The sequence below is a fragment of the Pleurodeles waltl genome, chromosome 11 (assembly GCF_031143425.1).
Source record: "Pleurodeles waltl isolate 20211129_DDA chromosome 11, aPleWal1.hap1.20221129, whole genome shotgun sequence".
NCBI classification, from domain to species: Eukaryota; Metazoa; Chordata; class Amphibia; order Caudata; family Salamandridae; genus Pleurodeles; species Pleurodeles waltl.
In genome coordinates this window covers 486580066-486605600 of record NC_090450.1, presented here as the reverse complement: position 1 = coordinate 486605600, position 25535 = coordinate 486580066, and the positions used below count along the sequence as shown (strand labels likewise).

At 43.4% G+C, this 25535-nt stretch overlaps 1 protein-coding gene across 1 annotated transcript in view; it reads right to left on the bottom strand.

The window, feature by feature from the left end:
- The window catches only part of LOC138265804 (thiamine transporter 2-like), a 199152-nt gene that overhangs the window by 112155 nt on the left and 61462 nt on the right, over positions 1 to 25535 (bottom strand). Inside the window, exon 3 of the mRNA XM_069213861.1 lies at positions 1538 to 1730. Coding sequence (XP_069069962.1) covers positions 1538 to 1730 — 193 coding nt within the window. The remainder of the gene's footprint in view (positions 1 to 1537; positions 1731 to 25535) is intronic.

Below are 25535 nucleotides of genomic sequence, written 5' to 3'. Positions count from 1 at the left end.
AAATCTATTATTGTTGGACAGAGCCAATGCCACCAGAATATGCAAATATGATACATCCACACTGGTTGCCTCCTCAGTTACCAAATTCTTATCGGAGGCTTGGTGTATTCATCGTAGGCTCATTTCTGTGGAGGGCCCCTAGAGCTCTAGGCTGAGCCTTTGTTTGTTTATAGAGGGAGATTTCAACCAGATCCATATTTCTTCGTTTTTTCTTTTCTTTTTTAATATATGCCATGTACCCTGTCAATATTTTGAATTTACTAACTTATATGCGACATCCTTTCCTGTATTTTAGCAAGAATTCCCAACCTTTTTAGGAGAAAACTGAGACCGCACAAGCTTACAGAGATGTTTTTCTTATGTCATAACTTGCCAATTGTCGTATTTTAAGTCCGATTTTAATTTTAGTTGTAAGGATTTTACTGAAATATTTTATATGTTAGTTGATTATTAGACTTTTATAGTATCTTGAATTACTATTATTATGAATTATGATGAGTTATTGCGATCCAATGGATTTTATACAACTATGTAAGACTGTGCTATTCTTTTTTAATTTTAAATGGTCCAAACTTTCTGGACCGAATGCATTTAAATAAATAATAATAATACTTGTGTATGTTTCACTTTTTTGTATTTGGCAACACCATTGTTTTTAAAATAGTTTAATAGTGAACGTGTCACCTGAAGCTTTAACAGGGGACGTAAAATCCAATTTACCCCAGCTACTTCTGAAAACAAATAGTATATCAATCAGAGGTTCTTCAAAACTGTTATTTCATTCAGGATCTATACTTTAAATATAGACATGGTGGTTACTCTTTTAAAGAAGCCTAGAGGGCTACTAAAAAGAAGGTGTCAGCAAAGGTTAAAAAAGGACAAAAAAAACCTTCCTCCACCAGCAAGGCGGCCTATAGGAGGGACGGAAATATTTTTAGAGATTTACAGTGTCAGTGCCAGAAGAGGAATGATATAAACTATAAGGAAAAATGAGCAAAGCAAACGCTTAAAATCTAACCATATTTGATAGTCTTGTGGCTCAGTGGACTAAAGCACCATCTCTCTTTATTACTCTTCATGGTCACAGGTTGAACCTTAATGGGGTCGCTCAGTCTTTCATCTTTCTTAGAACAGAAAGATTCAAGCATTGGTTTGGAAAAGAATAAACCTCAGTTATTGAGTTCAAAGAATCTCCAAAAGGTGAACATGAAATTTACTAATGCATCTGTCACTTTAATAACCACTACCTCAAAGGATGGTGTGCCAAGCTTATTAATGATTGAAGAAAGGGTCTCAGTATTTCATTCTGACAATGATATTTCGAAAAAGTAACACATTTCTGGATGCCAGAACTAGAATAGGGCCAACAGGGCAGGGCTGAGTCACAGCAGCTCATCTAGTTTGCAAACAGCACCCTAACCTGTAGCCCATCATTAAAATGCTAGATTGAAACACTGGCCAGTCTGACCGAGCTCAGTATGTTATTTCATTTTATTAATGTACTCCAAATAAATAATATACAGTAAATTAAACTCACGTTGCTATTGTTATAAGAAGCATATACAATGACTTGAAGACCAAGTAGCCAGCATAGCACACCCAGATGTTGCGTGTGAAATCCATAAGAAGCAGAGCAGCAGCATTTAGTGCAGAGAATATTCCAATGGCCAGCTCCCCTGACAGGTCCCAGTTGATCTTGACATAGCCCACTGAAAAAGATGCAGCTGCACCTAGGATTTAGAAAATAGCCTGTTAAGCAACGGTAAGTTTGTATTGAGTTGATCTACTCGCATGTATGTCTACTCCTACACCTTGGTGTAAATCTTTACATCTTTTCTATTAAACATTTCGAATGGAAATGTACAAATAGATTTAAATTCAGTCTTTACCTCCTCATATGTGGGGTGGTGACCCTTCCGACTGATTTTTCAAGTCTAATGCTACTATTAGTAACTTTCCACTTGTTTGTTGAGCTCTCTGCCATCAGGGTAAATAGAAATGTAAAATCATTTTAAATAAATAATAGCAACTCAAGACTATTTAAAGAAAAAGAGGCAACACACTACCTACTTAAATTATTTCTGTTTTTTTTTTAACTGATAAATTTAAATATGTTACTTTTTCAATAATATTTTGAACAGTATTTTAAAATGGAAAATCACCCCTCCTCACTTAAATGTTTTTTTAAAGTGTACCAAACCTGGCCAAAACTCAAAAGTTATGCTTTAATTAAATTTGAATATTTTCTTAGAATTAAAAATGCAATGAAATTTAAATATTAGTGCATTAAAGTAAAAGTAATAAATATTAGCATTGGGATGGTTTTAAGCTTTTTAGCTAAAACTATTATTAATATATACTCACCTGTTATAGTTAATTGAGCTAACTATAATTTGTGGCCCTGCCATACACTGCTTATAAACTCACAAATTACATCCCTCATGACATGTTAAATGACATCATTGATGACATCACTGATGACATCTCAAATTACATTATTGATTAGATCACTGATGACATTGTACAATCATTGCAACACCACCCTAAAGACTTTGTGGACTTGAACTAATCACCCTAATAGGATTACCTTATTAGAGACATTACATGGCCTACAGTTTTAAGTCAAAAGGCTGACAGACATGCATAAATGTTTCTCTGAAAAGAAACCTTCTCTCAGGCCCTTTAAATATGGTTCCATAATTCAGTAAAATACACCAAGCACATTCCTGAGATGGGCATAATGGTATACAATATTATAGCCATGCTTAAAACAACTGTATAAGTAAAACCACAACTAAGTGTGACACCATGCAGTCTACATTATTCAACAGTATGCAGTTCCTCAAAATGTTTAGTAAAGTTCTGGAAATAACTATGCACAGCTTATAGAGTTTGTCTATACCACTGTATTACAACTATTTAACAGATGCCTAGATGTCCACTAGTGGATAATGTATTGTCAACAGCAGCTTTGGCCTTTCTCACAGATTATTTAGAATAAGCTTAGGCTTTCAGCCACAATCTATTATCAAACATACCTCTGCAACCCATATCAAGAAGTACTTCTTTCACCCCAAACTTTAGTGATTTGTAAACAATGCACCATATAACTTTTAAAATGCACAATTACACTGGTTTCCACTGCTTACACCATTTTTAGGTTATTTTCCCACATGTGAACACTCAGTAACTGTATGCTTTATAGGACTATGGTGTTATCACTGATGTCATCAGTAATGCCATCAATGATGCCATTTGAGAAGTTATCAGAAATGTCATCAATGATGTAATTTAGCATGTCATGAGTGACTTATTAAATGAGGTCATAAAATGTGCATGGTGGATGTGAGAAATTGGGTTGTTGCTTGACTATGGTGTGAACCCTGGTCAAGCAACAGACACAGTCCCTTGCAGGGTGAACGAGAAAAAGTCACTGAGCTAACCTGTGCTTAACCCTGGGTAGCTTGGCTCGAAAAACAGTCAGGCTTAACTTAGTTGCAATGTGTAAAGCATTTATGTAGTACACAAACAGTAATAAAGTGAACACACAATAAACCCACACCAAATTTTTTAATGTGAGTTATTTTAATAAATTATTCAACACAAAAAGAACAAAAATCCAGTCGGTAGAACCGGGATTATGATTTTTAAAAGTTTTTAGGAAGTACTAGCGCCTAAAATTTGAAAGCGCCAACAGTGGGCATCTAGTCGCGCGAGGATAGGTCAAATTTGAAAAATATGGCTGACTGCTATGGAGCTCAGTTCGGATACAAGAAATGGATTGGGCCCAGTCAAGGCTTACCTTTGGACGTAAAAAAAATTAAAAGTAAAATATTCTGAGAAGGTAGAGTTCAGCAGGGCAAGGCCGCAGAAGGTGTCCGAGGAGCAAGCATTGTCACCGGATGACCCCGGTCAAAGCCTCTGTGAAGAGTTCTGCATACAGACTTAGTCGCCGAAATGCAAGTCAAAAACCAGTAGGATAAAGCAGAGGGCTGTAGCCGAAGACAATTACAAAAGTTCTGATATCCCTTTGGAGAAGGACAGCTGAAAAGGATTTGCTGTTGTGGAGAAGAACATTGCAGGACAAGCCGCAAATTCAATCCAACCAGCGATGCACCTCAGGCAGATAGGCCAGCAGGTTGGTCCCACTCTCCTCCTGATTGTTGTAGCAGCTTTTAGCCAAACATAATCTAAGTCCCCACTTTTGGATTTTTGGCTCCCTGGCACCCTTTAGCACCACCCAAGTGTCCAGTACTGAAGGGGTACCATTTGGAGGGTCAGGGTTCACTCAGTTTGGGTCAAGGAGCGAGTTCATGATGGAGGAAGCCTTTTCTGTCCCTGTGGCTCTCCACAGGAGGCCAGAAAACTAGTGTTTGTGAGTCACTCTGGAGGTTCTAGGACAGTTGAAGGTCCAGTCCTTATACACCAAGCAAGAGGGCCGCAGTACAGAAATGCAGCAATTCAGCAAGGCATCAGCATTTCAGCTGTTCAGCAGAGTGTCTGCCCTTTCATCAGCACAGCAGTCCTTCTTCCTGACAGAGTATCCACAGGTCCAGAAGTGTACTGAAGAGTTGGTGTCTGAAGCCTCCTTTTTCATACTCTGGAGCCCTCCTTCTAGGAGGTGGGAAAACGTTCTAGATAGTGGCTTTGAAGTAGATAGTTTTACCTGTCTCCCCTGCCCTGACTTCAAGTTGGCTGCAGTGACAAGGTGGGCTCTTTAGGCCTTTACTGTGAAGGCAGATCACACCCTAATTAGTTGCAAGTGGGGCTGTACTGAGCTCCACCCCCAATCCTGCCAGCAGATGGCCCATTCAGGCACACATAATCTCTCTATTGTGTGACTGTCTGGGAGGATTTCACAAAGTTTAACTTTCATCTACACCCAGTCATGTGACCCAAAAGGGCTAAGGGCAGGAAAATGGCATCTAAAAGTGGCATTTTTAAAACTGTAATGAAAACTCTGACTTTACCATTAAAGAGCGTTTATCTTTACAATTCCATAGATACCAAACATGATATAGATGCCTGATCCCAATTGGCAATTACAACTTATTAAATTAATAAGGAATCCCTAATGTTCTCCTATGGTAGAGGTAGACCTCATAGTAGTTAACACGAAAGTAGGAGTTTGTTACTACGAGGACATGTAAAATTTAAATGTACATGTCCTACCTTTTAATTACACAGCCCCCTGCCTTATGGGCTACCTAGGGTCTACCTTAGGGGTGCATTATGTGTAATAAAAGGGGAGTTTAAGTCTTGGCAAGGGGGTTTAAAGATCACGTCGACATGTCACGTCAAAACTGCATTCAGACTGCAGTGCCAGGCCTGGGACATGTTTTAAAATGCTACTTAAATGGGTGGCACAATATGTGCAGCAGGCCCACTGGTAGCATTTAATTTACAGGCCCGGGGTTTATGGTATACCACTCACCAAGGGATTTACAAGTCAATTAAATATGCCGATTGGGAATAAGCCAATTTAACCATGCTTAGGAAGTGAGCACAAGCATTTTATCACTGGCTAACAGTGATAAAGTGCACGAAGTCCTAAGGCCTACAAAAATGAATTCATCAAAAAGTGGAGGGAAAAAGGGAAACCATTTGGGGGTAGCCCTGTAGAAAGGGCCAGGACCAACACAGGGTGCAAGTTATAGTTAGCTCAGTAAAATATAAGGGGCGAAATTCAGAGGTGTTTTGGTTCTTAAACATTAGGTTTTACCTTATTTAAACTCCAAACTTTAACCTTTTCTTTTTCTCAGTGCATTTTTAGTTTTTTTTAATAACGACGTTAGCATTCCTAATTAGAATGCGACTTTAACCTTTTTGCATTCAGTGAAAAAAAAAATACATATATTCACTAAAAAACAAAGGTTAAAGTAATGTCATAGTTAGGTGACTATGTCAGTGACAACATTAACATTGTAAACAAAAAAAACTGAAATTCACAAGTTTGTCTAGCAGAGCTATCTATAACTTTCACCCCCCCATGCACTGCTTATGACCTTATAAATTACATCACCCATGACATGTTGTATGACATTATTTGTGACATCACTGATAGCAATTCAAATTTCATCAGATGAAAGTGTCAGTGAATTTCTAAATTTTCTTTTAAACAAAAACAGCTCGTTTTTTTTCACACCTAACTATAATGTTGCTTTAACCTAGGTTTTTTCAGTGAATGTCTAGGTTTTTAAAAATGTAATATAATATTTTAGTACCCTACATAAAGCCAAGCCGCTACCTGTGGCCAGGCTCTGGTGCCCCGTCCCCAAGCCCCATTAAGCTCATTAGGCTATGGGGACTCCAGGGTCTTATGTTTTTCAAAGGGGAGGGGGCAAGTGGCAACCCACCCGAGCCTTTTTAGGCCCTGGGAAACCCATCCCCAGATCCTTTGTTTTCTAAAGGAGAGGGAGGCCAAGTGACACCCTATCCTTATTACATAGACCCTGGGACCACATCCCTCAGGGCCCTATGTATTTTCAAGGGGAGGGGACCATGTGGTCCCCCCTTTTGAGCCTTTTCCGGCCCTGGGGACCCCATCCCCTGGGGCCTGCATTATTATTGGTGGGTACCCTGGAGCCCACCCAGGGCCCCACAATAGAATCATTGGGGGCTGGGAGAAAGCCCGAGGGCCTCAATGACCCTAGGTGGCTTTTTGCATGCAGCAGGAGGCGGCATTGCTCCCGCCGCCGGGAGCAGCTACTTATACTGCTCCCTCTGGGCGGGAGCAACATTGTGATATGTTTCCTTGCCTGCATCAGTACATGCAGAGAAACAGATCAAAGGTCTGCTCACAGCTGGCAGGAGCATTTTCAAAGCATCTGCCCCCTGGGAGCAGCCTTTGTGCTTGCTCCTGCTTAGTGGGAGCAAACACACGGCTCCCTGCCCGCACCAGTGCAGGCAGGGAAACTGCTATGTCTCTGGGGTGGGGTCCCTAGAATATAGCTAAGGAACCGGCGCAAGGAGATGGGATCCCTGGGGCCATTAATGGTTCAGTGATGCAAGCAACTTAGTTTAGTGGCCTCAGGGTCTAGGATCCCTGGGGCCTTTAGTGGCTTCAGGAGGGGGGCAAATCTTAGCCCCAGGGTGGGCTCCCCAGTGCCTATAATGACTCAGGGAATGGGGGCCACTCGACCCTCTTTGCATTTTAAGAGATTTCAGGTGGGCTCCCTAGGGCCTGTGATGGTTTGGGAAGGGGGCTGCACATCCTCCCTCCTGATATACAATAATTTCAACCCCAGGGTAAGCTCCTTGGGACCTATAAATGCTAAAGGAGGGGGACAACACTCCCCTTCCTAGTAACAAAACAAAGAGGCCTTCCTTTTTTTAATGATCCTATGGAAGTCCTGCAGGATCACAGCAATTTTCACTGATTATTTTTGGGGGTTTTGGTTCGGGGATAGGGTCCCTCTGGGTCCCCCTATAGGGCCTAGCGGGTGTGCGGATCCTTACCTTTCCCCTTATATATATATTTTTTTTACATGTGCAGGACAGGAGACCTAGTCCCCGAGTTCTGTAATGGCTGTCAGCAACATTTTTCTTATTTTGCTGGCAGCCAATCAGATTGCTTGCAAGAGTCCCTTGAGCCCAACTGTCCTGTAAATTGTTTTTAACCTTCATTTCTCAGAAACTACTGAATGGATTTACACCAGATAACAAAAAGCACAATCTGCATACAAAGCTATAGCTTCCTGCCAAGTTTGTGGTAATTCTGTTTTTGGGGTAGAGCTTCATAAAGAAGTCTATGGAAAACGCATGGGAATTTTGCATTTTGGGACTCCCGCGTTTCCTCAGCCCCCACTTCACTGCTCACCCCAGAACTTTCCATGCACAAACTAGTCAAAAAGTACCACATTTTTGGAATGTTTCTTGGATTGTCTGAAAATGGTGTCAAAGTTATTAGCTACACTAAAACAGCTGTCCCAACTAAAACTACCTAGTGCCTGCCAAAGTGTTACTATTTTTTTAAAAAGATAGCTGGTGAGCGACTGAGAAAATTAGTAGGTGAATAAACAGCTGTGGAAAGGAGATGTTGTACTTATGTAGACGTCCCTCTCTTCAACTATTTTAAGCCACTTTGGTGGTCATTACAACCGTGGCGGTCGGTGTCAAAGCGTCGGTAAGACCGCCAACAGGCCGGCAGTAAAAATTTTGCAATTACGACCGGGGCGGGAACCGCCAACAAAGACAGCCACTTTAACACTCCGACCGCCACAGCGGTACAAACAAACAGCGGGCCGGTCATTGCCAACAGACAGGCGGAGGACAAAGTACCGCCCACAGTATCACAACAGGCCAATCCGACACCTTTTCCAGGGCGGATTCACCGCGGATAAAAACACAGCTGAAACAGGATTCCGAAGGGAAAATGCTCACCTCTACACACCCCACGAGGAACTAGGACACCATGGAGCCGGGACTGCAAATTCTCCCTGCAATAGCCTTCCTGCTCCTCTACCAGGAGCACGAACACCGGCGGCGAACACCCCGGTGAGTACTGCACCTATGACACAGGGGAGGGGGAAGGGAAAAAACAGGGACACACATACGCAACACGCAACACCCCCACCCCCACCCTCACCCACCACAACACACACACTAATCCATATTGAGACATCACAGTTACACCTCCCAACCCCCCCGGAAGAATGCAATGACAATAGAAAATGAGTGTAACCATTGTAATATATTAAAATCAAGTAGGCAAAAATATATATATACACCATTTACAAAATATACACCAAGCATAGTAGTCCAGGTAGTGCTCCAATTAAGTCCGTGGAACACTGGGCCCACACGGTATGGGCGAGGCCCACACAAGATCCCCGACCATGACGGAGAGAACATTGCAGGGGCATCAGAGAGCAAGAAAACAGGCACCTCAGGGGGAGGGAAAGGGGGGCACCTCAGCCGGTTGAGTGCACGATGCAAATCCACGCGAGGGCCACATGCCCACTGTTCAATCCTGGGGAGTGCAAAGCCACAGTCACTCAAGTCACTGCCGTATCCTGGGGAGTGCAAAGTCACAGTCTCTCAAGTCTCTACAGTGGGTGGGTTGCCCACTGCCATATCCTGGGGAGGGCAAAGCCACAGTCTCTCAAGTGGATAACAGTCTCCACTGGTTTTGGAGGGTGCATTGTGCCCAGAGTGCCTCATCCTGCCAAGGACAGAGGTAGTGGATGGATCTCGCCACTGGTTCTGGAGGGGGCATTGTGCCCAGAGTGCTTCATCCTGCTAAGGACAGAGGTAGTGGATGGATCCCTTCACTGGTTCTGGAGGTGGCTTTGTGCCCACAGTGCTTCATTCTGCCCATGACGGACTCAGTAGCGTCAGTGCCCTTGGCGCTCATGGGCCAGCGGTGCTTGAGACGGCGGTGCCCTGTTCAACGGTGCTTGAGACGGCGGTGACCTGTTCAGCAGTGCTTGAGACGGGGGTGCCCTGTTCAGCGGTGCTTGAAATGGCGGTGCCTTGTTCAGCGGTGCTTGTAGAGGCGTGCTCCTTTTCAGTGAATCAGCTGCTGGCGGTCCTTCATGGCCCAGTGGGGCTTGTGCTGGTGGTCCTCTCTGTCCTAGCGGGGCTTGTGCTGGCGGTCCTTCATGGCCCAGCAGGGCTTGTGCTGGCGGTCCTTCATGGCCCAGCGGGGCTTGTGCTGGTGGTACTCTCTGTCCCAGCGGGAATAACGGATGTGGCCACCTGGGCAGGAGGGCTGGTGCTGGCGGTGGCCTCCTGGGCAGCTGGGCTGGTGCTGTGCTGGTGTTTCCAGAGGGGGGAAGCTCTGTAGTGGCCTGTGACTGGGTGTGGGGAACCAACTGTCCCGAGGTCCCTGATGGGCTGGGCTGGTCATCTAGATCCAGTTGGACAGAGGTGCTGTCATCACTGTGGGACTCTTCGGTTGGTGGTGTGGACATGTGTGGACCCTCCTGTCCGGTGACGGTGGTAGGGGTCCTGCAGGGGTATAAAAGGATGTTTATTACATCTGTGTGTGCCATTTGGGAGGAGTTAGAGTAATGGGGGTGAGGGTGGGGGTATGTGCTGGCATGCAGGTAGGGTGGGGGATGTAATAGTTAAGATTTGACTTACCAGAGTCCATTTCTCCATCTACTCCTGTGAGGCCCTCAGGATGCAGAATCGCCAAGACCTGCTCCTCCATGTTGTTAGTTGTGGGTGAGGAGGTGGGGGACCGCCGCCAGTCCGCTGAACCGTCAGGTGGTGTCTTGAGACCACGGAATGCACCTTCCCCCGTAGGTCGTTCCACCTCTTCCTGATGTCCTCCCGATTTCTTGGGTGCTGTCCCACTGCATTTACCCTGTCCACTATTCTTTGCCATAGCTCCATCTTCCTTGCAATTGAGGTGTGCTGCACCTGTGATCCGAATAGCTGTGGCTCTACCCGGATGATTTCCTCCACCATGACCCTGAGCTCCTCCTCCGAGATCCTGGGGTGTCTTTGCCGTGCCATGGGGTGGTGTAGGTGATGTGTGGGGTGATGTGTGGGGTGATAAGTGTGCTGATATGTAGTGGTGTGTAGTCTATGGATGCTAGTATTGTTGATGGTGGTGTCTCTCTCTGGCCTTCGTTCGTGATTTTTGGTCATAGGGGTTTGTGGGTGATGTGGGTCTGTGTTTTATATTGTATTGGGTGTGTGAGAGTGGTGTGTGTATGTGTATCAGGTGTGTGTATTTCGAATTGTCCAATGTGATGGTGTTTTGTAAATGTGTGTGTATTTTGAGCGCAGCAGTATGTACCTCCAATGGAATACCGCGGTTGAAAGACCGCCGTGTGGATTCGTGTGTCGTGATAGTGTGGGCGAGGTTTTGTTTTCGCCAGTTTATCACTGACCTTTGGTGTGGCGGACTTGTGTGGGTGTCTGACTTTTGGCGGATTCCGTGCTGTGGGTCATAATAGCTGTGGCGGTTTTTCGCAGCCGCGGCGGTGTGTTGGCGGTCTATTGCACGGCGGTAAGCGGCTTTTACCGCCAATGTTGTAATGACTGCCTTTATCTCTCAAATGACTAAAACCCCACATCTCTCCTCAGATTCAAACCCACTGGTGGCATGCTTACATTAATATTCACATGGTTTTTAACTTCAATCTGCTCTTCATGAAAGGCTTGAAATTTAATATCTCCTATTCCAACAAAATGGCATTCAGGAGTGGCTCACTTTTAAAATGTTCGCTCTCTAATTATTCATTAGAACTCTGTGGAGATGTTGCAGTTGATTTCCTAGGGAGTTAACTGACAGGCTGCTGCTTTTGTTGAAAGGACCTTTTTAATTGTGCAGGCCAGAATTTTGTACTGATATGGATGAATATATGTGAATACTCATAGAAAGGGTGACATCATTTTAGCTTCCTGGTGCACTAACAAACTATCTATGACAAAAAAAAAAACATGATTTTTTCATTTACTGTTGTATCCTTTGTAGTAAATGCTTTCAGTTTTAAAGCCTTGATTCAATTAAGATGGTGTTCAGGTGTGTCACGCTTTTCTCATAATTACAAAATATTAGTACTCCAGTTGCTCATTAGAACTTTGTGGTAAAGCTGCAGTTGATCCAAAGGGAGTTAACTGACAGTCTGCTGCTGATGTTGAATGCACATTCTTCAATATCTATGTCAGAATGTTGTACTAAATGGATGAGTAATATATTTGAGAGCTCATAGACAATATGTCCTCATTTTAGCTTTCTAAAGCACTAACCATAATTTCTCTGACAAAATGAACCCGCTAACTTTGTTTAACTCTGCCACACTTTTGCCATAAATACAGAATGTTGAACTCTAGTTGTTAATTGAAACACTGTGGGAAACTGTAGGTGATTACTATGGAATGCTGCTGGGGTTGAAAGTACTTGTTTTACTTTGTCAGTCAGAATGTTTTACTGAAATGGATGATGAAGATATTTGAGAACTCATAGAAAATGTGTCCTAATTTTCTAGAGTACTAACCATAATTCCTGTGATGATCAATCATTTTGTTCCTTTCCAATGGAAATGGTATAGGTTTTACAGCTTTGAATCAAGTGAGGGTGGTCCCAGGTGTGCCATACGTCTATGTGCCACACTTCTCTCATGAACACAGAAAACACTTCTATCTAGGGGCCTTATTACATATAGGGTGCATTGTCCTTGTTTGAACCACCATTAAGCAGGTGCACCAGGCACAAACAGTACCCTGTTACAAAGAAAGTACTACCCGCAGGGCACACATGAACTTGCACTCCCGGGGGGCAGTGCATTTCTTGAAATACCTCAAAGCAGATCTGTGTTGCTCTGGGCAGGCTGCAACCCGCTAGCAATTTATAAAGGTGTTAGAGATTCCCCTGCAGGTGGGTGCAGTGAGTAACTGCACCTGACTTCAAAGGGATGCCTGGAGAGTTCATGAGACCCTCTTTCAGCACCCAAGAGAGCTGCTCCGATGGGGTGGACTAAAAACATGCCATTCACTACAATACATTATAATGGGGACCTTGATCCAGAGTCTTGGAATGGGTGGCGCAACATGTTGTCCATCTTGTGGCCAGCCAATCAAAAGGAGGGGTCCCTTTGAGACCATCCTACATACCCATTGTGAACAGTGTGCCCAAACCTTGCCTCCTTATATTTTTTTTAGAATTCATTTTCAAGGCGTGGGGACCACGTCCCTGGGTCCTATAATAGCTGCCACAACTTATTATTAGGTTGTTGCCAGCCAATCAGGATTGACTAGCCACAACAGAGCCAATCTCAATCTCAGTGCAAAATCAGAGAATATCTGGACAAAAACAGTCTGGATATTACAGTTTTTGTAACCCCTTCATAGCCACCTGGGCACCTCTTTAAATGCACATTTCTTGAAGACGGCTGAATGGATTTAGACCAAATAAAGAAAATTATGTTTTCTTAGTAAAGTTCTACATTTTTTCCAAATTTGGTGTGATTATATTTGACTGTTTTTTCTGTATCAATTCACAAAATGTCCTATGAGAATTAACACGGGAAAGCAATGTTTTGGCCTTTGCTTGACATCACCCTGAAAGTTGATAGGAAGGAGCTGAGGTAGATGAACAGGTTTTTTGAGAACGTTTCATGATAATTCTTCAGGGTTGGAATGGGACAGAAAATAGGCAAGGGCACCAAAATAAAAGTTCCCCCCTCTTGCAAATCAGATTGCTGAAAAAGTGGCCCATATTTGGAAATCAGGGCAGTTTTGAACTTGTAAGGACACATTGTTGATGTGTTTTGCATAGATATGGGCAACTGCATGGATTTGTGCTTGTGGCATGAAATATGTGTGTTATTAACAGAAAATAGGCCGCCCAGACCATAAAGCAGGCCCACAAACAGACCTGTCAGACAAGCCCATTGGGCACAGCCTGATTACCCTATAGGCCTGTCCGACCCTATAATTTGTGAAACTGAACCAACGTTATTAGCAAAAGAAAACAAATATTTTCCTATGGAAACTATAAAATAACTATAGCCACACAATAGCATCTGTAAATCACAATTCTGCACTTTACACGGCTTCATATTTGTAGTAAAAATCAATTGAATGTGTCATAACTGACTATATTCTACGGATGTAAAATAGGAGAATAAAACACCACATAGTGAATGGCATCATGCAGGAGAGTAAACCTCCTCTTGATGTAGCTAAAGCCAACTGTACATATATTTTAAAGAGTTGGTAACATGCCTTGCAGACAGCAGCACTGTCAAGGCAGACCTAACGAGAAAGGGAAACTGGTGGAAGGTTATCTGTACAGCTCCTGATGGGGATAGAGTGTTTGTTCCTATTTATTTGACAAATAAATATCTAACCATTATTGTGGTGACCTCTGCATCATTTCAGTGTAGCTGAGGACCCGGTGTGCTGTGGGCATTCCATAGGAGAAGCACTAAAAAGTGATGATGAGTACATATTATGTTGAATCGTAATAGCAAAGGAGAATAATTTTAGAATTGTGTGATATGGACTTGGTGGTGGTTATTGTGCAGCATATAAATGAGATGCAAATTCCAGAAGAAGAATTGTTCCTCGGTGTCTTGATCAAGTAATTGTTGAGTTTACAGAGGTTCATTTATTACACATATTCATGCAGTGCTTAGGTCTGACACCTCCAAGTTCATTTTAATGATTAAATGACCAAGGAACTCTGTCAACTTTGTCAGAAAGGATGATTGTGTCGTCTGTATCTACTGAGTGGTTGTCCCCAATGCTGGTTCTCAAGGAGGAGTCAGGCAAAATCAATGTCTGTGTTGAATTCTACTTGGCAAGTTTCCTTTGCTGTGCATCAGTGATTTGAAAACACTGAAAGGAATGCACACTTACACTCTGTACATTGGCTCAATCAAGAGTCTTCCATCATGTCAGACTTAGTTACTCTTCCTTTAACTCTCTAGCTTTTATTATGCCAAATAGCGTACACTAACATGGAAAGATGCAATTTGGCCTAATGTTTGCTGCAGCAATATTCATACTTGTGACAAGAATGCTATTATGGTGTTTGTTTTTCTGCAAGATGACACCCAAGATTGCAAGAAAAGCATACAGGAGTAGGATGATAATTTAAAAACAGTTGTGCCATGTTGTAGGAATGGGGTCTTGCCATCTCGAGTGATAAGAGATTTCAACCACCGGTTTGCAAAGTAGGTGCATGAGTGCATGTATTAGGATAGCATTCCACATGGAAGGTTTCCTGGATGTGTTGCTCACCAATAATAAAATGTATTTCAAATGAGGAATGATGAATCAATTGTAGAAGAAATGTGAGTAATTTTAAGTGTGTGCTCAGAAATCACTATAAACCCCATTACAGCCCTGAAAAAGAAGTACCTCATGCCTGTTTTAAACCAGGCTTGGGTATCTCAGGGTAGTGGTCAGGAAATTAGATTGAATGAAAGAGGACTTCAGCTGTCATTTGAAATCAAAGCTTTTATTTCCTGTTAACGAGAACTGATCTTGAACCAAAGCAACATGTATACTGTGGTAGGTACCTATTTTCTGACAAGATATTGCCTACTTGATAAAAGCGACCAGAGTACATATCACTGATTGCTTTTGGAGCCTTGCTAAAAACCACAGCAAGGGTTTTACAATGAACTATCATCCACATTATCATTGTGGCATGCTTCAACATGAAATCCTCATCCAAGATGGCAATGCACCTGGATTTGCTCAATCTTGTTCAGGGAGCTCCTGATAATATTGGGCAAAAGGGGTCTACACCTGAAATATGATGAGATTGTCTTTAGGGGTATCCCATACAGCCATTTTTAATTTTTGAGTCTCTTGGCAAATTTAAAAACAAATGTTACACATGGAGATAACTAGTACTCCCCTGTATGCAGGTCTACATGCTGTGGTCGCTTTTTTTATGCCTATCCGGGTCACACAGCATTCATCAGGACCATAGATGCCTAATTGTTCTTAGGTTAGTGAAACGCTGTTTTGGTTCTTTTAGTGAAATGTTTTAAACCTCACATACATTCACTTAGTCATGCTCACACTTGGTCCCAGTGGAGACTGACAGGTCGATATTTTTGGATGGAGGGAAAGATGCAAACTTCAGCTCTGAAGGTATTATGCATACAGAGAATCTGTGCACAATTTATTCAGGTGATCACAGTGTGTACCTCACTTTAAACCACACTTAATGATGTGGGGCAAAAGACTCATGGTTCCCATTGAATCTGCCTGGTTTTGACGAGAGTGGTGTGTGCACCGGTTGTCATGGTGTGCACTTGCCTGCATGTCATGGTGTGCACGGAGTGCCGTGGTGTACATTTACCTGCATGTTATGGTGAACCCTTACCTGCATGATCATTGTATGTTCCCTGCAACCTCCTTTGTTCGTGGATCAATGCAGGGTGGTGATTTTTCACTGTTTGCATGATGCACACACCTGCATGCCTCTCGATTATTTTGCTTTGTGTGTTGTGTTCCTCTTATAAGCTCATCTCACCAGGTTCCTGTTCTGCAAGCGCACATCGCACTATGCCTTCTTGTTCTCTCTGTTTACTGTCACACATCGCATGTTTGCACAAGACGCTCTCTAGTTCATGTCTCAGGTTTCTCGTGAGGGGTTGTAAGGACAGCAGTGATTTTGATGGCCATCTTGCTGCTGGCAGATATACAATGTCGCTAGCTCCAGAGGCTACAGCTTGCTATTGAAGATGCCGAAGAGCTTGAACCTCCTTCTTATTCCCATCTTGAGGAAATTACCAGTGGGCTTCTTTTCTGGAGTGCCACTGATTGCCAAATCATCCTCAACTGAGAGGATTTGGTCAGACTCAGTGGGTATCCAAAGCCCCCTTTACCCAGCATCTGAGTTAAGGTAGGTTAATTAGTTTGATTCTTTTATCTGTAAAAGTGACAACAGTCACCAAAACAGTGTGGGAGATAACCTTCCAAACTACTGCAATGTGACTATGCACTTGCCAAAGAGGGGGCATATTAGGAACCTATGACCAGGACTATTTGCTTTATGATTTTAATGTATGGACACCCAGGCTGACCTTGCCTCATCTAACCAAACCTCTCATGCCTCAATGGGCCATCGCTGGCAGGGTAGGAGGGAGGAGCTGGGCACAGCCTCACTTACATCTCGATAGGCTGTGACCTGTCCATACACAAAAGGCTGCACATCCCCTGTAGTTAGTCTGGAGCCAGGTTAGGGAAGGGAGGACCTCTGTGCACTTCAACAGCGTATCTGCAGAAGTCTCCCAGCTTCAAAGGCATAGCTGCGCATAAATTCTGGGCCTCAGGCACCACCACTTCAGTACACTTCTGGACCTGTGGTTACCGTACCAGGAAGAAGGACTGGCACACTGCTGAAGAATTGACACTTTGCTGGACTGCTGCTTTGTAGGACTCCTGCTTGTCTGTGCTGACCTACTGCCCTCCTGCCTGGGTGAGACGGGCTGGACCTGCATTCCTCTTGAAGCCAGAAACCAGAGTAACTCCAAGGGCTAGTTGGCTAGGGACATAGCAACAGATTTCCAAAATCCTTGCTTCTGCACCTAGACTCTGCCGTCTGTGAGTTTAATCTGCCTAGTGGTACCATTCCAGTCCTGAATCCTTGGAAGTGGGCCTAAGGTGCTCTGCTCTTCTGTGGACTTTATGGAGCAGATAAATCCACTCTGCTGCATGGCTCAACCCTGAGCAGAACAGACGCATCAACGCCGCTGGGTGGATTGGACCAGTCACAAAATTCGTGCTGCCACAACCCGTATCTTTGGACAGACGCATCGCCTTTGGAACTGCTGTTGCAGGACACTTTCACCAGTGTATATCCTTGCATCTCTCAATGACTGCAGCCTTGCCACTGCTGCCAAACCTCTGTATCGCAGCTTTACTGCTCATTAAAATCAACGCATCACCTGTGTGCAACACATCCCAACACCAGACTTAGCATCATAAGCCCTGTCAATGGGATCCTCAAGATCAACATAAAAGGACCATACACCGCAACTTTGCAACATCTCGGAGCATTACCTCAGCTGTGCAATGCATTGTTGACACAGATCCAAGCAGTGCTCCGCAAACCGGAATTAAAGGTACTTTTGTTCAGTGGGGCTAAATAGGTCCCTGTAGCAGGTCTGCGATCCATTGTGCTCTGCCTGAATTTGTTACATTGTCCTGATCTGGTGCAACCAGATATCCACAGTTGCCGCTTTGGCTTTTTGATACTATTTTACTTTAAACTTTGACATTCAAGAGCTCTAGTTTTACTAATTGTCTTTTTGTTGTTTTGGTCTTATTTTATTTATTACAGTTTCTAAACCTGGTGTGGTATATTCACTGTTTTACTGTCTGAAATGATACACAAATACTTAACACATTGCCCCTCATGTTAAGCCTGTCTGCTCTGTGACAAGCTACCAGAGGGTGAGCCAGGTTAATTTGGGGTTTGCTTGTACCTTACCCTGACTAAGATTGTGCTTGTTGCTTGACCAGGACTTATACCCCAGTCAACCAGTAACCCAATTTTTAACAGGGGGTTTATGTGTTTAGCGTGAAAAGAAGGGGCATCTTGTAAAAGAATGTCTTACATGCCCCAAACAGCCAAATGATTGAACGCTTGCTAATACATGTATCAGAAAAGGATCAGTGAAACAGGCAATTTGAGAGAAAGACAGGAGAATCTCTTGAGCTCCAACCAACAGACTCCTGACCAATCCATAGCAAACCTGTTGCAATCCTCAATACCTCACCTGGCCCTCAATGTTAACAATTAACAAAATATTTGAACAGGTTACAGTTATGATAAATTGAGGAGCTACTGGAAACGTTATAGATGCAGGCTACTGTTCCAAACTCAAACTACCAATAATTAAAAAGACCAGAAACATTAAGAGCCATGGGTGGAACCATGTTAACATTTGGTTTCATAACTTGCCACAAGGAGCCAATATGAATGAGTTCCAGGTAAGACCAACAAATGCACGAAGAAGAGATCATCTTTGAAATCATTGATGCCCCTCAATTTGGTATCATCCTCAGCATGCCTTGGTTGACCACTTGCAATCACACTATTGACTAGACTAAAGTAAATGTAAAGTACCTTTCTGACTGGTGTAGTCAAGCTTGCTTAAAAACCTCTTTAGAACAAACTCCAGTGTTTAGGTCCATTCACCTAATTGCTACCACAGCAGAACAAGATACAGAGCTGCCAATAAATAGGAGGTCTTTAGAAATGTATTTAGTACCGTAACTGCAGAAACATTACCATCACACTAGCCTTATGACTGCCAGATTTTTAAGGCCTCAGGGTCCATATTTATGTGTAGCAGAATCTGTGCTCTAGCGGAGCAAGAAGACCATCACCTGCAAGAATGCTGGGATAAATACCAGCAGAAAGGATTAATTCAACCAATCAAATCCCCTGCAGCATCCCCTCTATTCTTTGTTTCTCAGGCACATTTACCCCGAGGATGAGTGGAAGATGGCATTTGGAATGTGCTATGGACTGTTCAAATATTGTGTAATACCGTTTGGGATGTGCAATGCCCAGTGGCGTTTAAAGTTTTGGTTAATTACACACTCAATGAATACCTCAATATTCTGATCTACTCTTCCTCCATACAAAACCATTTTGAGCATGAAAAGACGATTTTGAGCACACTGTGCCAGCACAGTTTTTCCGGCAAACTCTCAAAATCTAAATTCCTTATCACCCAGGTAGAATTTCATGGCTTCATTCTGACACCTGATGGGATAACTATGGCCAAGTGTAAGATCCAAGCCATAGTTGACTGACCCAGACCCCAAAACCTCAAGGATATTCAGTGGTTTTTAGGGTTCACCAACTTTCATTGGCATTTCATTGACCACTTCTCTACAAAGGTAACTCCAGTTACTAAACTATTGAAAAAGGGAGCCGAATTCCAATGGACCCAAGAAACTGAACAAGCCTTCCAGGATCTCAAAAGAGCTTTTACCATAGCTCCGATCCTGCCCTATCCCGACAATTCCCAACCCTTTATTATGGAAGATGATGACTCGGATTATGTCATGGGGGCTATTCTTTCTCAGAGAGTGAGAGAGATACTGGAAAGCTCCACCCAACTGCCAATTTATCAAAAAGGCTTTTATCAGCTAAAGCTCAATATACCATAGCAGGAAAAGATCCACTAACTATCCACTTGCCTTTTAGATAATGGCAGCATTATCTACCTGGAGCCAAATTCCCGATCACTGTGTACTCTGATCACTGGAGCATACAGGTCTTGCTTTCTGCTTGAGCCTTGTCTCCCAGAGAACTTTGTTGGACTATATTCTTTACAGAATTACATTTAGTGATCACTTTTGCCAAGGCACTTCCAACAAAAAGACAGATTCTCTTTTGTGCTATATTCCCTTGCTCAACCAACCTTAAACGGAAACCTCACCATTAATACTCCAAGACCAAACTATAGGAGCTACGGAAATCACAAACTTTCTGGACTTCATCAGAGGCAAACTACGACTGTGGAAACTAATTCTTTACCAAACACAAGCGTCACATTGTTTCATCATTGATGGACTACAATGCCAGTGGAAAAACCTGTGTGTGCCCTCCCAGAAACTTCAACACCAAGTCCTACAGTGGTGTCATGATTGATCACCAGCCAGTCACCCTGGCCGTGCAAAAAACTACTGAGCTACTTAGTAGGAATTTCTGGTGGCCAACTTGGAGACAGGACATTATCACCTACTTTACCAACTGTAATGCATGCAATCAAGCCAGATCCAAACATAGCAACAAAAAGGGCTACCTCCAACTACTTCCAACTCCTCATTGAGTATGGTAAGAAATATAATTCGTTTTTATTACAGCTCCAAACACCAAGAAAAGGACTCAGTCTTGGTATTGGTGGATCGACTATCCAAGATGTCCATTTTATTGCTTGTAAGGGACTTCCTTTCGCGGCTGAACTAACCACCTTACTGTTAACACAAGTGCTATGCCTCCATGGGCTGCCAAAGATCATAGTTTTAGACTGTGGTATGCAATTTACCTCTAGGATGTGAAGAGCATGGAGCTTGGCCTTACAAATAAAAAGAAGTTTCTACACAGAGACGGATGGACAGACCAAGCTAGTGAACCAAGTCTTAAAGAAGTATCTGCATTGCTATCACTCTGCATCCCTGGGTCTTGGGTGAATTACCTTTGAGAGGCTGAATTCACTGAAATAAGTTGTGTCATGCTTCCATCTGTATGCCCCCATTTTTTGCTAACTATGGATTTCACTCTCACTTTCTACTAATTTTGTTGCCACAGACCACTGACCAATGGCCGGGTTTGGCTGCTCATTTGTACATTATTTACCATCTAGCCTCTTGGCTTTGTTCAATGTTCGCAATGCTAAGGCTCAATACAAATGCTTTGCAGATCGCAAATGCCAGCCCAGCCTGGCTTATCATGACTTATAGTTTCTTATCATGTCAGTGACCAAGTTTGGCTCGCCACCAGGAATTTGCAACTTAAATGTCCCTTCAAGTTTCACCCTTGTTTCATTGGTCTCTTAAATATATTCCCTATTGTGAATCCTGTGACATATTGGTTGCAGCTTCCAAAGACCAAGATAACCTATCCACTATTCTGCACACTGTTGTCCTTTCGTCTTGCTCTCACCCACCACCTAGGGTTGGGCAATGATCACTTGGACCATGAAGACCCTTACATCAAGGCTGTTCGTTGCTGGGTAATTACTGTGGTACCTGGTCTCCTGGAAGAGCTATGGTCCTGAGGAAGATTCCTGGGAACCAGCAGCAGCTATTCGTGCCCCAGTCTTCTTGGCCGCTTTCTCGACCACCACCCCTTGCCCCGGCTGGGGGTAAGTGAGATGGACTTTTTTGGGAGTGCAATGATGTCATGCCTCTGATGGAGCCCACCTAGGATTGATGAGAGTGGTGGGATACTCCAGCTGTTATGGTGTGCTCTTGCCTGCATGTCATGGTGTGCACTGAGTGCTGTGGTGGGCACTTACCTGCATGTTATGGTTGGCACTTACCTGCATGTTATGGTTGGCACTTACCTGCATGATCCTTGCATGTTCCCTGCAACCTCCTGTGTTTATGGGTCACTGCAGGGTGGTGCCCTTGCAATGTTTGCTGTGATGCACAGTCCTGCATGCCTCGTGCTTATTTTCCTGTGTGTGTGCGGGGCTTTGCATGTCATGTTTCTCTTAAAAACTCATTTCACCAGGCTCCTTCATCGTCCTATACCTTCCTTTTCTCTTTATTTCCTGTCACGTGTTTTATGTTTGCTTGAGACACATTCTCACTGCTCATGTCCCAGGTCTTGCAAGATCTCAGCAGCCATCCTGCTGCTGGCAGTTATATAAGGTCCAGAAAGTATTACATTTACATGGGTACCCTTCTTATCTCAAAATTCACACTCATCATACAGATCAAACAAACACCACACACAACCATATACCACTGAACATTTGGAAAAAAACATGGCTTTGATTATTTCTGTTAAACACATTAAAAATATTTTCAACGTTTAAAATTTCATATATGAAAAAGCACCATAAAAAACACAACATGTGTATATCATACAGGGGAAATCATCACAGACAACATAATTGGTCTTTGCAAATAGACACATCTACAAATTGTGTCAGTAGGCTTCTATGAGTTCAATTAACAAATGCTTCTTCCCAGTGCATTGCAGAATGTGTCTTCATGTGTTATAAATAGCTTCTTTGTTTTTCATGTAAATATAGCAGTCATCTTCCCATTGAGGAAGTCCTCTTCTATATTTGTTCTGGGTGGCAGTGCAGGATTGGGGCAACTATTTATAATTGCTCTCAGCATGGTGTGTAAGTAGAATGCAAAGAGTATGCTGCCCAACTTATTTTCCTGATGAGCCGAACAAAATAAATGCATCCTGTAAACTCAATTTGATACTAGCCTTTATTTATACATACAGGATAAATTGATGTGAAGTGTTTTTCTTTTAAGATAACCTTCAATTATTTTAATAGCATCTAGTACTATGACTAATTAGACTTTTTGTGTTGTAGGATTGAATCAAAATGAACTGGCTACTAAATATTCTATGAGTGTTTACACAACTCCCCGCACCTTTACGCTACCCAGTAACCTGAAAGCTCATGGTCCGAACTCCTTCTCCATAATCTACCCCTGAATCTCTCTGCTAGTGCTACCAAACACTTCAACAACAGATTGATCAAGTACCACCCCAAAACACTCATAGCGGACATCTATTACAACACCTCCAATGTCTAGAAAAAACTGATTTCATCTTCCACACACCCGACCTAGAAAATGGTGCACAATCCTAAATAGCCTCCTAAATACAACTAACTCCTCCAAAATCCCACATGGCCACAAACTAATGATAGATAACTCACCTACTTTCAAAGGCAAGGCCACCATAACCATTTACAGAAATGTAAATATCATGATCCAAGCCAATGACAACAACCTATGTTTCTTTGACTCCATATTCCCTACTCTATGCATTGCCCTCCGCCGTCTGCCCAAATGTCGATCTTTGACGCTACCTCCACCTCAGACTATAACTCAGGATGAAAAGCACATGAGACTCACTAGTGATCCTAACTCTAGTCCCTCTCCCACAACCCATCCCACCTTTGAGACCTCCCTAACAGAGCTGGCCTCCACGATCCATCCTGAATACATATCATCCACTCACTCTCACATTGCGGACCTCTCAATCAAGCCTAACATAGAAACCAGAACAGCTCTCACCAACAACTCCAAACATAAATACTCCACCCCCTGTGAAAACACTGTCTCAAACTAAAATCCCTCCCCTCCTTCTCACTACAACGGCATGCGGAATGCAGAATCAGAGACACTCAAATCTGGGCCCATATTTATGCTTTTCGACGCAAAACTGCGCTAACGCAGTTTTGCGTCAAAAAAATTTGCGCCGGCTAACGCCATTCTGAAACGCCATGCGGGCGCCGTATTTATTGAATGACGTTAGCCGGCGTTAGCCGCCGGCGCTGTCTGGTGTGCGTTAAAAAAAAACGACGTACACCAGGCAGCGCCGGCGTAGGGGGAAAATGGCGTATGGGCGTCCACAAATGGTGCAAGTCAGGCTGAGGCAAAAAAATCGCCTCAACCCGATTTGCGCCATTTTTTTTCACTCCCAACCCCCATTGAAATGACTCCTGTCTTAGCAAAGACAGGAGTCATGCCCCCTTGCCCAATGGCCATGCCCAGGGGACTTCTGTCCCCTGGGCATGGTCATTGGGCATAGTGGCATGTAGGGGGGCACAAATCAGGCCCCCCTATGCCACAATTTTTTTTTTTTTAAAACACTTACCTGAACTTACTTTAATGTCCCTGGGATGGGTCCCTCCTGCCTTGGGTGTCCTCCTGGGGTGGGCATGGGTGACAGGGGTGTCCCTGGGGGTATGGGGGGGCACCTCTGGGCTCATTCTGAGCCCACAGGTCCCTTAACGCCTGCCCTGACCCAGGCGTTAAAATCCGGCGCTAATGCGGGTTTTTTAGACCCGCCCACTCCCGGGCGTGATTTTTGCCTGGGAGTATAAATCCCACGCACATGCCTCGGAGTCGATTTTTTAGACGGGAACGCCTACCTTGCATATAATTAACGCAAAGTAGGTGTCCACGCTAAAAAATGACGCTAACTCCATGGACTTTGGCGCTAGACGCGTCTAACGCCAAAGTATAGATATGGAGTTAGTTTTGCGTCGAAATTGCGTCAAAAAAAACGACGCAATTTCGGTGCAAACGGAGTATAAATATGCCCCCTGGTATTTTCAAACTGCCTCTATCCCAATTTAACTTGACGAAAGCAAATTATGATGGTGCCCTCAAAATTCCCAATCCAATCCTAACCAAATAAAAAAAGCAACAAGTGGCAACTCAACCCCCTACTCTCAATGACTTATACCCTGCTTATCCAGAACACCATGGATATGATAAATCACATCGCAGCACCTCCTCTCTCTCCTCTCGGAACACTTTGTCGATTTTAAGGAAAGACTAACCCACTCGGAAAATCATCTTGATAAAATAACGCATGGTATCAGCAATATCCTTAAGATCCTCAAAACTCATCTGGAGTTGGCCAAAACTCCACTTCTACCCTCCTCCCTTTCTCCCCCATCATCCGACAACCCATAAGAATGTCCAATATCCAGCCTCAATCTTGGCTCAAAAATCTACTCAACACCAAGCATACAGGCTGAAAAGATAGAACCCTGGTATGTTCCTGAGTGAAGCTACAAATTTAGTTAACACCTATGACCTGACTTCAACCCAAGACAACCTCACCTCAATGATCCAGGTGATAAATAGAATGGGCAGAGATCTTAACCTCCCAAGGATTCCTAGAGCACCAACACACACATTTATCCCCCTGGCTCCCCCCACCCAAAAAACTCAGCAGCACAGTAATATCAACTCCATGCTCATAAACCACAGATCAGCTAGCAAACATGCAGCATATCCAACTGAAGCCACCATGAATTATGACATTGACATTACATGCATCACAGAAACATGCCTAAATGACTCCTTTTATCCAATCCTTGACCTTGTAGTCTCTCCTGGCTTCTGTAGCATCAAGAAAAACATGGAGGACCGCCACAGGGGTGGCTTAGCTATCATACCCAAGGGTACCATTAACATGGCTGAAATAGACAACTTTTACTATCCCATATTTGAATATCTCAGCACAAACATAATGATGAAGAACAATAAAACAATAAAATGTCACCTTCTCTATCATCTACCAGGTAACAAGCTCACCTTGAGCGCACACCAAACGGAACTGATAATGCACTGCTCACTCCCCAGTGACAATAACATAATCCTAGGTGGCTTCAATCTTCATTGGAATGATGAGAAAAACATACTAATCCAATACCTCAATTCAATCAATCAATCAATCAATCATTCGCATTTATAAAGCGCGCTACTCACCCATTAAGGGTCTCAAGGCGCTGGGGGGGGGGGGTCAGTGCTCAAAGAGCCAGGTCTTGAGCTGCCTTCTGAAGGAGAGGTGATCAGGTATGGCGCGAAGGTGGCTG